The following is a 14,811-nucleotide window of genomic DNA, read 5'->3' as shown; positions in this document are numbered from 1 at the left end:
TTGATCCGCCTTCTAGATCATTCTCACCCATATTTTGATTAATACCCATTAATGTTTTAATTTCCCTAAGTTTAGACTTAGGAACTCCATTAAAAATATTAATTATTTTAATAAAATACAATCCGGGTGGAATTTCACCAAATGGTATCTGGGTTTCTTAGAACTCATGTGCCTTAGCCTCTCCACCAATTTTCAAGGCCAAAACACTTCCGATGGTACCAAAAACTAACAACCTCCTCATGGATCCTGCCCATCTATAGCTCTATCGAACTACAGTTATATATTAGCCCACCTCCCTCCTAGAGGTATCTTGGCTGTCATGGCGAATTCCTCCTCTTGTTCAATCTTTGCGGCTGCAACCTTAAGATCGTGCTTCTCATCCATGTCCTTCTTCTTCAAACGACACTAGGATGCATAGTGACCCATCTCGCCACATCTGAAGCACTTCACCTTGGAGACGTCCTTCTTTCATTTCTGTTGCCCCTGTTGTCCCTTCGATGCAAGGGTTGTGTTATCCTCCTCCTCTACTTTGGGCTTCGACCCACTGCTATTGTTGCTCCTGTCAAGTTTGACCTTGAGTAGGTCTCTCCTCAGCTCTTCTTGTTTCAGAGTTGCCCACATCTCGTCCCAACTTGGCAATGTTTCTCTGGACAAAGACTTGCCAATCATTCGAGATAGAATTTAGAGCCTATCTCACTAACTTTGAATCCTGAGGTGTATGTCCCGCAGCTGACAGCTCATCACGAGTCTCCTTCAGTTTTGTGAGGAACGGATCCACACGTTCTCCCTTCTGCATCTGAGCAGATCTCAACTTCTGTTCTAAGTACATCTTCCGCTCCTTGGAAGATCCCGGATATAACATGGCCAGGGCATCCCACATCTCCTTAGCAGTTTCTTTGCTAGAAATGTGGCACACCACGCGATCCTTGACTCCATCCAGGATCATCCTCTTGGCCTTTGACATCTCAACCTTGTACTTCTTTAGCGGATCTGCATCCGCAAGTTCAGCTACCACATTATCAACATACGTCTTGAGGGCATGCTCATCTAGAAGGAAAGACATTCTAGCCTTCCAGATGGCATAGTTGGAAGCCCCGTCCAACCTGTCCTGATCCCTCAAGCCACTGGTTTCCATATCCTCCGAAAAATGTCGAACAACTCCCTCTTTCTCCCTACTGCGTAGCTCCTAGGCTGCCTTACGCACTCCCTAATGGAGCTGGTAAGTTGTTGCTCCTCTGCTGCTTAGCAAATGAGAAATATTGATTTCCTCGGCAAGAAATCACTAAGGAAGTATTCCCTCACTATGTGATCTGCTTTTTCCTTCTAACGACTTTTCTGCCCAACACTTAGCTTGCAGAAAACCGCGTCCCTCTCGCTTTGCGTGGCTCTGCATAGCTCCCTTTGCCTCAGCGAATTCTCGATCTGGCAGTCTTACCACTTTTCAGCTCACTCAGAGAGAGACACCCACGAAAATACAACCCTCCTGGCTAGAACTGCGCAATCCCTCGGGGGATTCGAGCTGTTGCTTACTGCAAGAAGTTGGCCCTTGCTTCAGTGCTAGATCTGCTCTTTCCTGTTTCATATCAACAACTCTGATACCATGTGAAATTTCCTAGATCTAACAATCTCAGGAATCCTACTACAACCAACTGAATCTATTGCACCTAGATTGTAAATTACATTATAAGCTTATTTCAGATTTCTTCTTGAAACATTGAAGTAAATTACTAAAGAAGCCTACACCAAATTAAATACGATTCTGAAACATAGAAACTGAGCAAGGAAAATAGAAACACATAGGACACAGTTATTTTTGGACAAAAGTCCCAGCAAAAATCCATTGCGGAAAATCAATGCAGCAGCTCTAAGGGTTTATTATTATTAAGTAGTAGCAAATTTTGAATTCATTGAATACCTCATAGGGTTATTCAGTTACAAAGAGAAATACTCACAGAAGCTTTGTGAGTTTTACCTCACACGATCACTAAGAAAAAGCTCGGCTGTTGGATGAGGTGCCCCTGGGCAAACACTGCGTTCCCTCTACATTCTCCCCACATCAACCCTTTCAGGCACTGCATCACCCAGTTGGGGAATCGATTAGTAGCCCAGAGTCATTGCTCTCAGCCTCCCAGTCTCACACCCCAGCTTTCGGCTGCTGAAACTGACCGTCTTATCTGAGTTTTGACTCTTTCTCTCCCTCTGCGCTGCTTCTACGTGGTCCTTCTGGCCCTGCGTCAGCCTCTACGTCAAGGCTTCTAGATCACATACTGCCTCTCTTTGTTGAAGTATCTCCAACTGAGAATCTTTCTCTCTGGAAGCTGTTATCCCTGCCCCTCAACTGCAAGAGATTTCCTCAATCGATTTTTCTTTCTGAGAACTTCTCACTTTAGAAAATCGATTTTCTCAATCTCTCTGTGTTTTTTTTCAAATGACCCTCAAGCCCTTTCTTATATCTTCCTATTGGGCAACCAACGGCCTAGCTTAACTCCTAACCAAAGGCTCAGATCGTTTTGACTTGATCTCCGTCTTTTTCTAGAAGTTACACTCACAATTAGATTAATACCCATTAATATTTTAATTTTCCTAAGTTTAGACTTAGGGTCCCATTAAAAATGTTAATTATTTTAATATAATCATCTCTGGGTGGAATTTCCCAAAACGGTTTTTGGGTTCTTTGGAATGCACGTGCCCAAGCCTCCCCGCAAAACTTGAGGTCTGGAGCACATTCGATGCTACACCAAATCAACAACATATTCATGGAAGCCTCCCTTAGCCATTTAGGAGGTGTTGGACTTAAAGAGTAGGGGCAAGGGCCAAGGTGTTAGTTGATCCTCGACCTCCATGTGCCAATCCTATGATGTTGTTGGTGTAGGAATTTACAGGGTAAGTTCCTCAGACAGAACACCAAAGGACACCGCTCACAAACAGATCGCAGATCAATGCACTAGTACTTTTGACGTGGTTAAAACCCTCAAAGAGGGAAACAGTCCACGGCCTGAGCCAACGCGGCCACTTCAGGCAGTTTATTAATAAAAGAATGAAAATTTACATAAGCTTCTCTCATGAACGGTTAACCTTCAAATGACCCTCCATGCTCTTTAAATAGAGTTCATGGACCAATCAGGTGTTAAGCCACGGATCAAGTGTCGGTAATACCGAGGAGAGAATGAACCGTTGGATCACTACATATCGTGACCGTCGGATTGTAAGTTACAAAATGTACCTAGTAAAGAAACACACTTTACCTAACTCTATACTAGACCAAGTTATACTTAACTATTTCCTATGTGTCGGAATATCCTAACATCCCCCCTTAAGAACAACTTGGGATAGGATTGAAGGATTTACAAATATGACACAATAGGAGAAGGAAGGAGGCACTAGAGCCTATCCCCCCTTAGTGACAACTACCTGAACTCCAACCATAAATCGAAGTTTAGTGAACTTCGCCTCTGTGGGAGCCTTTGTAAAGATGTTTGCAACTTGATCATCTGTTGAACAATATTGCACTTCAAGAACATGGTTGTGGATGAGCTTTCTGATGAAGTGCATGTGCAGTTCAATGTGTTTGCTACGCTAATGTTGGACTGGATCTTTGCATAGTTGAATGGCACTTTGATTATCACACCAAAGTGTAGTCGGATGTGGCTGCTGAAAGCCAAACTCTGACAGGATCTGACGAAGCCACAAGGCTTCCTTACTAGCTTCTACGGCACCACGATACTCTGCTTCTGCTGAAGAAGAGAAATGGCACCTTGTTTCTTGCAAGCCCATGTAACAGGTCCTGAACCAAGAGTGAACACATAACCTGCAGTAGACTTCCGATCATCAGGGTCACCAGCCCAATCGGAATCAGTGAAACCAACCAATAGAGGCGATGCTTCGGCACTGTAATGAATCCCAAACTGAACTGTACCTCGAACATAACGAAGTATTCTTTTAGCTGCTTTCCAACAACTTTCATGTGGGTTTTGCATAAACCGAGCAACAAGGCCAACAACAAAGGAAAGGTCAGGACGAGTATGGGTTAGATACAAAAGTTTTCCTACAAGTTGACGGTATAAGTTAGCATCAACTTCAGGAGAAGTACAAGTGACTGAAAGGGAGAAGGGGCTGGCTTACAGTCTTCCATGTGAAAATGGCGTAGAATATCACAGGCATACTTGGACTGGGAAAGGGAAATACCTTCCTTGGATTGCAAGACTTGAAGACCAAGAAAATAATGTAAGTGTCTAAGTCTGTCATTTCAAACCTCCTTTTAAGGCTAGACTTCACATGGTTTATAAGGTTGGGATCACTACCAATCAGGATAAGATCATCAACATAAAGAACAAGAATGATAAGAGACTTGCCCACTTTCTTGGTGTAGACAGTATTGACAGAATGACACCTAGAAAAGCCAGATGCTAAAAGAAAGCTATCCATTTTGGCATACCAAGCTCGAGGAGCTTGCTTGAGACCATAAAGGGATTTCTTAAGCCGACATACAAGGCTGGAGTCTGTTTGTATAAAGCCAATAGGTTGTTCCATATAGATTTCTTCATGCAAGTCCCCATGCAAGAAGGCGGATTTAACATCCATCTGATGGACTTCCCATTTGAAAGAGGCAGCAAGGGAAAGAACAAGGTGAATAGAGTTCATTTTGGCAACAGGGGAGAAGGTTTCAGTGTAGTCAATGCCTTCAACTTGTGAAAAACCCTTAGCAACAAGACGAGCTTTATGTTTATCAATTTTCCCATCTGGTCCATACTTGATTCTGTAAACCCATTTGCATCTAACAAGTTTTCGTCCCTTTGGTAGAGGAACAAGATCCCATGTAGCATTTGCCAATAATGAATGATATTCTTCATTCATAGTTGCTTCCCAATCTAGATGGCCTGAAGCTTCTGCAAAGGTGTCAAGATCATAATTCGCTGAAGCTTGAGCCAGTAAAGAAGAGGCTCTATCAAACTGAGAACATGTACAGTCGCTGATCTGTAGGATCACCGACAAGATCACCTGCTGCATCCCGAGTAGCACGGACCCATTTTGGAAGCTGAGGAGCTGAAGGAGGATCCTGAGAAGGTGGGGGAGGATTTTCATCCTCGCTTGCATCATCTGAAGAAGAAATATTTTCAAAAGTAGAAGAGATAGGGAGAGGTGGCACATCCGCCGAACTAGGCTCGCAGGCTGATATATTTTCAGCAAACTTTACATCTCTTCTAATGATAACATTCTTGGACTTAAGTGGAATAAGTCTATATCCTTTGACATCTTCAGAATATCCAAAAAAAATACATTTTTCACTCTTAGGTTCTAAAGCTTTATGTTTCTCATCTGGAATATGGGCCCATGCTTCACTTCCAAAAACACGAAAGTGACTTACATCTGGTTTAATTGAGCTCCATGCTTCTTCTGGAGTGATATTGTTTAAAACCTTAGTAGGAGTGCGATTTATTATGTAATTTGCACAGTTAATTGCTTCTGCCCAATAATTAAGACTAAGTCCTTTAGATTGAAGCATACAATTAGCCATTTCCTTTAAGGTGCGATTCTTCCTTTCAGCTACACCATTTCGTTGTGGAGTATATGGAACAGTATGTTGCATTTGAATTCCATGCTCAGTGCAAAAGTTGATGAAGTTGTTTTTAACATATTCTCCGCCATTATCAAATCTTAGCTTAAGAATTTGATGTCCAGATTGTTTTTCAACAAAGGCCTTAAAGGCCAAGAACATGTTAAATACTTCACTCTTGAGTTTTAAGAAGTATACCCAAGTGCGTCTGGAGAAATCATCAATGAAAGTTAAGAAATACTTGTAGCCAGAGAAGGAAACAACTGGAAGTGGACCACATAAATTACTATGCACAAGCTGTAAAGGGGCTGAGGCGTGCCAAGAGGCACGTTTTTCAAAACTGGCCCAATGATGTTTTCCGAGTACACATCCGAAACAAACACCATCTCTGCAAGATACCATTGGAAGACCTGTCACCATATTTTCTTTACATAGATTCTGAAGAGAGCGGTAGTTTAAGTGACCAAATCGCTCATGCCAAAGTTTGCTCACTTCATCATTATGAGCAACAAATACTGAGGGAAGATTTGATGACCCAAAGTTGTGAAACTTATACAACCTTGTAGAATCATCAGCAATGCCAGTAGCTAAAATCTGTCTAGGATCTCTTAGGTCCTTAATTACAACATCGTGAGGTGAAAATTCAACGATTTTACCTTCACCTGAATGAATTATCTGATATACAGATAGAAGGTTGCAGGATAAGGTTCGAACACATAATACATCATTAAACTGACCATTGTCTAGATGAACAGTTCCAGTCCCTACAACACTAAGAGATCTATCATCACCAACATATATATTTTTGGTGTTACAATCATTTAAGGAAGAAAACATGGCTTTGTTTTTGGCCATGTGATAAGAAGCTCCAGAATCAATGAGCCACTCATGAGAATGAGAAGAAGAAGATACATTTAGTGCATAGCCAGACCGAGATGCTTGACAACCACATGCAGAAAGTGCCATTCCTGAAGATGAAGTTGAAGTTGAAGAGTGCTCCAAATGGATGTTATGCTTCTTCATTGTTGCTTCCAAGGCTTCCATATTCTTAAAGCATTTGGATTCTAAGTGGCCATCTCGATTACAAAAGTTGCAATGTCTATCAGTCTTCTTCCCTTTGTTTTTATTTGTCTTATCATTTTGTTGAAATGATTTTTCATTTTGAGGCTGAAATTGTTTAGGACCCTTGTTTGGTTTAAGACCATTCTTTTTAGGATACAACTTCTTAGGATTCTTTGGATTTGGTTGCTACTGGGCGGCTAACGCTTTCTTAGAAGAGTTTCCAAGATTAAGAAGACCAAGGTGTAAGAGTTTTTCTTGTTCTCTTATTAAAGAATCACAAAAAGAATCAAAGGAAGGGGACTTGTAGTCTTGTCCTTGAGAAATGAAGGCTTCTCTTATAGAATGGAAGGTGGAAACAAACACAGAGTAGGCTGGTCCCAACTTAGTAAGAATGGAATATATAAGGTTACTATCTTCTTTCTTAACCTTAACACCTTCCAAGAAAAGTCTAAGGGTCTTGAACTTGGACAAAAAATCTTCAATGCAAGAAAAATTATTGGGGTCCAATGTAAGCAACTCATTTTCAAGTTGATGGGCTCTAAGTTCATTTTTAATTCCAAAGACTTTAGTAATCTGTTTCATTGCTTCATCAGGAGCATCAAATTCTGCAATATGGAATCTAAGATCTGGAGAAGTAGACATCCCTATCAACCCACGTGCTTGATCTTGCCTATTTTCCCATTTAGCTGCCTTATCTTCATCTTTCGGTTTGATTTCTTGGCCTGTGGCTATTCTGTAGAGACCTTTACTTCTAAGTAAATCCACAATGTAGGACCACCATTGGAAGTAGTTGGTGCTGTCAAGAATAACTTGGCATGGACTTTCCATTTTAACAGAAACTGAAGCTATAAATGCTGAAACTAAGTGTTGCAATGGAAAGATCTCGAAAAATTAGGCTGTTTAAAAAAAACGGTTCTGAAAACGGCTTCCGGATGAAGAAGTTATGGCTTTTTGAAGAAAATTTGATGAAGTCGCCAACGAAGTGCAAGAATGTGCGGAAATGAAAAATCCGCCCCCACAAAATGGAGACTTGAACCCAAGACCTCTACTCTCATAAATTAGCTTTGGACCAAGTGACCTATACAAAAAGTTTGAGAGAGAGAGGGGGGGAAGCTTTGGGTTGCGTGCTTGCTTTGAGAAAGCTCTTTTTCCCTACAAAACAAAAAAAACACAAAACCCAACACGGAGATACAAAAAAAACGAACCTTGCGGCTCGAAGTTAGCTTTACCCAGAAACTAAATATTTTTCTCAATGTTTCTGATTTTCCGAGATCACACTAAGGCGCAGCGGAAAAGAGCATACGCATGAGAAAAATCATTCCTTTCTGTTTCTGATTTGCCCAGATTGCACAGAGTCGCGGGGCAAAGAGCATACGCAGAAATGAAAGGTATAGATCCGGGAATAAAAAAAGGCTAAATAAACCGAAACCGAAATAAACAGAGAGAAAAATAACTGTAAACTGCAAATAAACACTGTATACCTCCAGATCTTAAAAATGACGCAGCTAGGGCTACCGGAAACCTTTTCGCGTGAAACGAAAGGGGTTCCTCATTGGAACAGATGCTCCCAACACAACAGAGCAGTCCTCTCGGCCCAAAAGCAGTCAAAAACAGTAGATCTAGGAAACGGCAGTCGGATGCAATTCTACCGGCTTCAGATTTGGATCACCAACGGACACGGCCCTCAAATAGCTCTGATACCATGTAGGAATTTACAGGGTAAGTTCCTCAAACAGAACACCGAAGGACACCGCTCACAAACAGATCGCAGATCAATACACCAATACTTTTGACGTGGTTAAAACCCTCAAAGAGGGAAACAGTGCACGGCCTGAGCCAACGCGGCCACTTCAGGCAATTTATTAATAAAAGAATGAAAATTTACATAAGCTTCTCTCATGAACGGTTAACCTTCAAATGACCCTCCATGCTCTTTAAATAGAGTTCATGGACCAATCAGGTGTTAAGCCACGGATCAAGTGTCGGTAATACCGAGGAGAGAATGAACCGTCGGATCACTACATATCGTGACCGTCGGATTGTAAGTTACAAAATGTACATAGTAAAGAAACACACTTTACCTAACTCTATACTAGACCAAGTTATACTTAACTATTTCCTATGTGTCGGAATATCCTAACATCCCCCCTTAAGAACAACTTAGGATAGGATTGAAGGATTTACAAATATGACACAATAGGAGAAGGAAGGAGGCACTAGAGCCTATAGTTGGGACCTTGGCAGCCCTGCTAATCAGATCAGTAACAGGCCCCCTTGTAACTTGAGACTCTTTTAGGGTTTCCTTTGCAAATTATATAAGGTGTTATTTGTTTAAAAGAGGTTTTAACCTATTAAAACACCCTCCATTCTTTCTTTTCTAGCAGGAAAGTATGGATACAGGCCTGGAGTTAATGAAAATAATGATTCGAGTTTTCATGGCCAAGTATTTTTTCTTTCACTTGGCACTTAGGATCTCTGTTTTAGATATCCCCATCTCCACCACTGTCCCATATCATTGTCATAGCATAAAGTTTCATGACAAGGCCCAATTTTCTTGATGTATGTAATATGTATCCCTTTGAAGTTATTACACACTTTGCAGTTGTCTATCAGCTATAACATGAAAATTCCAATGTTGAATTAATGCTTGATGGGCTACAAAAATAATCTGAACGTAATTTCATCATTATCAGAAATCCAAATGTTACAAAAATACAATTAGGATGAATCATAAAATTGAGACTGGGATCAGAATGTTTTCATGAATTATGAATAGTGTTGGTATATTTTCTGTCAAAGTTCTTAGGACTAGCTCGCTAAAGTTGGACCCAGTAGATCCCATAGCTCTAACGCTCAACAATCTAGGTTCTCCTCAATTCTAATGCTCACTTCAAGTTCAGACAGATTGATATATTAGATTGTAGTTTGTTCCAATGCAAAATATGCAGAAGGTACAAATTTCAAGTTATGATTACGTATCCTGCTTGTCTTCAGGAAAGAAAGATAAATTACCTGCAATTTAAGTTTTGCTTCACGTACAATATTGAAAAGTTCTCTGTAGCCTGACCAAACATACTTCTGAGGAGTTCGCCCCTCCACAATACCCCACCAACAATCCACCATTATTCCATCAACATTAATAGCTTTCAACGCTCTTAAATCTTTCCGCAAACTTTCTGGATCAACCAACTGGCAACGTTCATTGATGATTCCAAGCTAATGTGACAACAGTTACACAATAAACAGAAGTTACTATAGTACAATATCAAGCAGAAGCAAGCATTGCTTACGTAACCTGAATAGCTTTTGGTGTGCTATTTTGGAACTAAGAACATTCAGTACACTATCCTCTTGTGAGAAAGGAAAATGCTCGGATAAACCAATAACTCTAAATGGTGTTTGCTCTAAATAGACCTGCACAAAATTCTAATACATATTAATAATTAAACCTATGAGAGTTGGTTGAAGTATAAAAGGAAACACGAGTAACACTCACAGGAAGCATTACATAAACTGGAACATCTGGAGTTCCTGAGAAATCTCTTTCTGGCTCCTTTGGAAGAAACTCTTGAACCTGTAATCCTTGGCATCAGTAGATTCACCTTGTTAATGCTTACATAAAGGGGCGATTCTCCAAAAATTAACAAACATAACATGGTCAGCAACATCTTCAGACGTGATGACATATTTCACAGAAAAATTAGATTCCTATAGGGACACAGGTTCCTCCGTTACAAAAATCAAGTCGTAGGAGCATTTGAAGCGATTGTCAGAAGTTTTACATATAAATCTACTGAGTTTGTATAATGTGCATACGCCATATCCTTCTTCTATTACATGGGAAAAAATATGGCCTTTAAGTTGGTAACGAAATTCAGGTTCAGTTTACTGATTTTGCTAATTAAGTAGCCTAGCACATCTTGAAAAATGTACATTAAAGGAAGGAGCCTTTACTGAGAATAACAGTTGTCTAATTGAAAAATAGAAATAAATAACAATGTATGATACACCGTCACTGGATTATGGCCCCAAAAATTCTCCAAGGCATTCAGATTTTAACATGCTAATCGATAAATCCAGAAATATCGTCAGCTTTAGTGCAGCAAATACTAGAATAGATCAGAATGATGTGCTTTAACAGGCTGAAAACAGAAACATGCCTTGCCTAATAACTTATGTTTCTGGGAGAAAATTCTTCATTTTTTATATGTTCCATGGCCACTTCGAAGTTGGCTGATGGTATTTACGTTTGGTAATTAAATAGCTCGACAAACAACAACATTAGACCGTTTTCAGTGAGAAGCGTTATAGGAAATAGTTTGTTCAATCAGAAATTACACACCTTAAAACATTTCATCTACAGGTTGCTATTTTAAAATGATCAATTGATGTTAAGAGGATATTATCATAACTTGCTGGCACATGCAAAGTGGCCACTTAGACAGAAAGCAATGAACATCTGAACAAAGATTTTTAAAAGGAACATATAACAATAAAATGGCCGTCTGAAAATGTTGCAAAAGGCAAAAAAAACCAAGAAAATAAAGATAACAAGACAAAATATAAGAGAATGAGGAAGGCATGCCTGCTCTTCTTCCATAAGCTCCAGTGAGTTGTCAATAGCCATGTTGTATATTTTCTCTTTCTTTGGACCTTTCTCTCCAAGCATAGTTGAACCTGGTGATTTGAGCGTGAAACCATCCCTGAGCCTGACACCAGAAGACCGGTGATCTGTTGGATTTTTGACCAGAGTACTCCTCAAAGAAGCAGATGATCCAGGAGAACCAGCTAGAGAAGTCGATGAAAGAGCTGCCACTTTGACTGGATAAGGCGTCTGTAAATGTTAATTACAACAGGTCAGAACAGTGCTGAAAAATGGATGATTAAAGAAGGTTGAAACGCTGGCAATGCACAGTTAAGAAAATGTGCCGCTTGGACACGGTTGCTAATTGATGTGTTGGATATTATTTGCATGAAAAACAGTGTCCATTCATCCAACCTAGAAAAAATCGTTATTCTTCGATATCTAACCAATTGTTTGTGGTTTTTCTGATGATCCAATTACAAAGAAATATGTTTAAGTACATTAAAAAATCACCCAAAGAAATTTTTCGAAATGCATTAAAATATAGGGACAAAATCTACTGTCAATAAATATCCGGAGAAGCATTTCCAAACCCTGGGCTTGCACATCTTTGACTTATATCTCTTATGAGTGAAGTCTGGTAAATCCAGAACAAAAATGGATTCCGTTAGAGAATTGAAATGTCTTTTCCCTCATCCGACTCCACTAATTTCTCTGGGACTATCCCAAGATTGCAACTACAATTGCAAATGAATATGACTTTAGTATTGAAAATAAAAAGACACTTATCCATACAGTATTGGATGAAAATCAGTCCGGTGAAGTATTCCATGGAATCTGGATATAGTTTTAAGTGATGTTCAAATGCACCTCGAAAATCGTAACGCCAATTCAATTGGAAAGGGATACTGAATCTGGATATAGTTTTAAGTGATGTTCAAATGCACCTCAAAAATCGTAACGTCAATTCAATTGGAAAGGGATACTGTTAGTTATCGACAACAGCAAGCTAATTTATAACTCCATATTATATACACTTTTGTATTTTTTATGGCTACTTTTATCATTCTTATCCTTGTAATTGAGTGGCATTTGATTGATTTCATTCTATTTAAAAAAGGTCTCTTCAACACAGAATAGTTAGTCATAGAAGATGAGACTAATCAAATACTTCCACCCCTTGACTCCTCAAATTCTTTTGATGTTAATGTCATTTTATCCATACCATCCCATGGCATTTATGTAGATTTTATAATATGAATTTATTGCTGTAAGTAAATAATTCCACAATCTATACTTTAGACATATACAGTCACTGTGCATATTCTTTTATGTTTTATTTTAAAAAATACGTCATAGATCAACACAAATAATCACAGAAGAAAATACAAAAGTGGAAGGATATATACAATGATAAGTATACCCTCTTCCTCAACACTACTAAAATAAAAATAAAATCAGAATATGCTGGATAAGAAGAAATCCTTTAGCCAACAATTGTATACATACCTCTTCCCTCCAGTGATTAAAAAAAGACTGAATTGAACTGACCTTGTGAGAAAAAACAAATTTGCACCTTAGCTTCTAGATGGTGAACAATGTGGCGACCCTAAGGCAATGCCAAATTCCTGCGAAGGGAGCAAGTACTAGATATCTGGAGTCACCAAAAAGTACAGTTCTGCAGTGCACCTTCACTTATAATCAGGCAGAGTGCTGATCCTATATGTGCTGCCAGCAGTACATTGAAAATCAGCAGTCCCTGTGAAAATTTGGAGACTCAAATTTCTACTGCAGCAACTGATTAAGTATCTTCTATTTGTCGAATAACTGAACAAATTATTTACTGCATCCTACAGCAAATACCGAAACTAATACACTGTAGCCTTCACCAATTAAATTAAATGCAGAAACAAGAAACTGAGCAAGAAAGAAATACACAATACATGACACTGTTATTTTTGGACAAATGTCCCTGGAAAAACCCAATGCGGGAAAACCAGTGCAACAACTGAGGGTTTGTATTATTAAGCAGTAGTTTTCTAAATACAATCTTTGGATGCCTTACTGGCTATCCAATACAGAGAATCTGACTCGCAGAAGATTACCGAGAAATACCTCACACTATGACTAGCGATCCAACACTGATCCATGCCCTGGAAGGTTGGCCCCACGCTGGCTCTGCGCAGCTACTGCGTCAGCCTACGCAGTCCTGGGTCAACCTCTCAAGGGATCTGCGTGACCTCTTCCTAGATCTCATATTGCCTGGAACTTCGTTCCTCTGGCTCTCCGTTCTCACACCCCAACTTTTGGCTCTGGAACTTGACTTCCCAACGAAATTTCGGACTCCTTCTGAAGCTCTATGTGGCCCTACGCTGCCCAGCGTGGCCTCTGCACTGACTCTTCTGGATCTCTCTCTGCCTCCTCTGTGATGTACTCCCGGATTAGGAAACTCTCCAACGGAAATTATCCATGCCCCTCACTGCAAGAAATCACTTCAATCTTCTCTCTAGCAACTGTTGTGTTGCCCTCGCTGAGAAATTCGATCTCTTGATCTCTCTCTGATGTGTTTTCCAAATGCCCATCGAAGTCCTTCTTATAATCCTCCAGTTGAGTAATCAACGGCCCAAATTATATTCTAATCAATGGCTCAGATCATTTGGACTCGATCTCCGTCTTCTTCTAGAAGTTTCACCCTCTATTTGATTAATACCCTTTAATGATTTTAATTTCCTAAGTTTAGACTTAGGCATCCATTAAAAATAATTAATTATTTTAATAAAACTATCTCCAGGTGGAATTTCTCAAAATGATTTCTGGGTATTGTGAAATACATGTGTCCTAGCCTCCCTGCAAATTTTGAGGCTTAGAGCACATCCAATGCTGCCAGAAATCAACAATCCTGAAAAATGTGCTTCACTCCTAGCAAATTGGGCCTTGTATGGTAGCCCCTGATAAATGACTAGCCATGCAAAAACCTGTAATTTGTAAACAAGCGAATGGGCCAAACACAGTGCAACCATTGAACCCCTCTATCCTTAGGACCAAAAAATGTCTAATGACCACATGTGCTCATTAGACTAATGAGGTGTAGGAATTTACAGGGTAAGTTCCTCAAACATAACACCAAAGGACACCGCTCACAAACAGATCACAGATCAATACACCAGTATTCTTGACGTGGTTAAAACCCTCAAAGTGGGAAACAGTGCACGGCCTAAGCCAACGCGGCCACTTCAGGCAATTTATTAATAAAAGAATGAAAATTTACATAAACTTCTCTCATGAACGGTTACCCTACAAATGACCCTCCATGCTCTTTAAATAGAGATCATGGACCAATTGAGTGTTAAGCCACGGATCAAATGTCAATAATACCGAGGAGAGAATGAACCGTCGAATCACTTCATGTCTAGAACATATTGTGACCGTACTCTACAGTAGACCACGTTATACTTAACTATTTCCTATGTGTCGAAATATCCTAACATCCCCCCTTATAACAACTTGGGATAGGATTGAAGGATGTACAAATATGACACAATAGGAGAAGGAAGGAGGCATTAGAGCCTATCCCCCCTTAGTGACAACTTCCTGAACTCCAACCATAAAT

General features: G+C 39.8%; 1 protein-coding gene and 1 long non-coding RNA gene across 6 annotated transcripts in view; both read right to left on the bottom strand.

Annotated features, from left to right (window-relative positions):
- The window catches only part of LOC149255275 (beta-amylase 2, chloroplastic-like), a 322,686-nt gene that overhangs the window by 170,035 nt on the left and 137,840 nt on the right, over positions 1-14,811 (bottom strand). For 4 of the 5 annotated variants that reach the window (XR_016267215.1, XR_016267216.1, XM_089460446.1 and 1 more), the window contains exons 2-4: positions 11,202-11,450; positions 10,113-10,190; positions 9,629-9,832 (exon numbers count right to left, since the gene is read on the bottom strand). Coding sequence is in view for 3 of the 5 variants with exons in the window: in XM_089460446.1 (XP_089316572.1) it covers positions 9,629-9,832; positions 10,113-10,190; positions 11,202-11,450 (531 nt within the window). In the remaining 2 variants the exon portion in view is untranslated. The remainder of the gene's footprint in view (positions 1-9,628; positions 9,833-10,112; positions 10,191-11,201; positions 11,451-14,811) is intronic. The other variant, XM_089460447.1, reaches the window with a different exon arrangement.
- LOC149255276 (uncharacterized) lies at positions 11,768-12,221 on the bottom strand. The gene is made up of 2 exons (XR_016267218.1): positions 11,997-12,221; positions 11,768-11,838 (listed from the first exon to the last, which is right to left on the bottom strand). It is a non-coding gene; the product is annotated as an uncharacterized LOC149255276 (long non-coding RNA).

This window comes from Pinus tabuliformis, chromosome 7, assembly GCF_031772625.1.
Source record: "Pinus tabuliformis cultivar Carrire ecotype Pingquan chromosome 7, CPIR1, whole genome shotgun sequence".
Classification (NCBI taxonomy): domain Eukaryota; kingdom Viridiplantae; phylum Streptophyta; class Pinopsida; order Pinales; family Pinaceae; genus Pinus; species Pinus tabuliformis.
The sequence above is the reverse complement of the archived record's forward strand: the minus strand, read 5'-3'. Positions and strand labels throughout refer to the sequence as shown.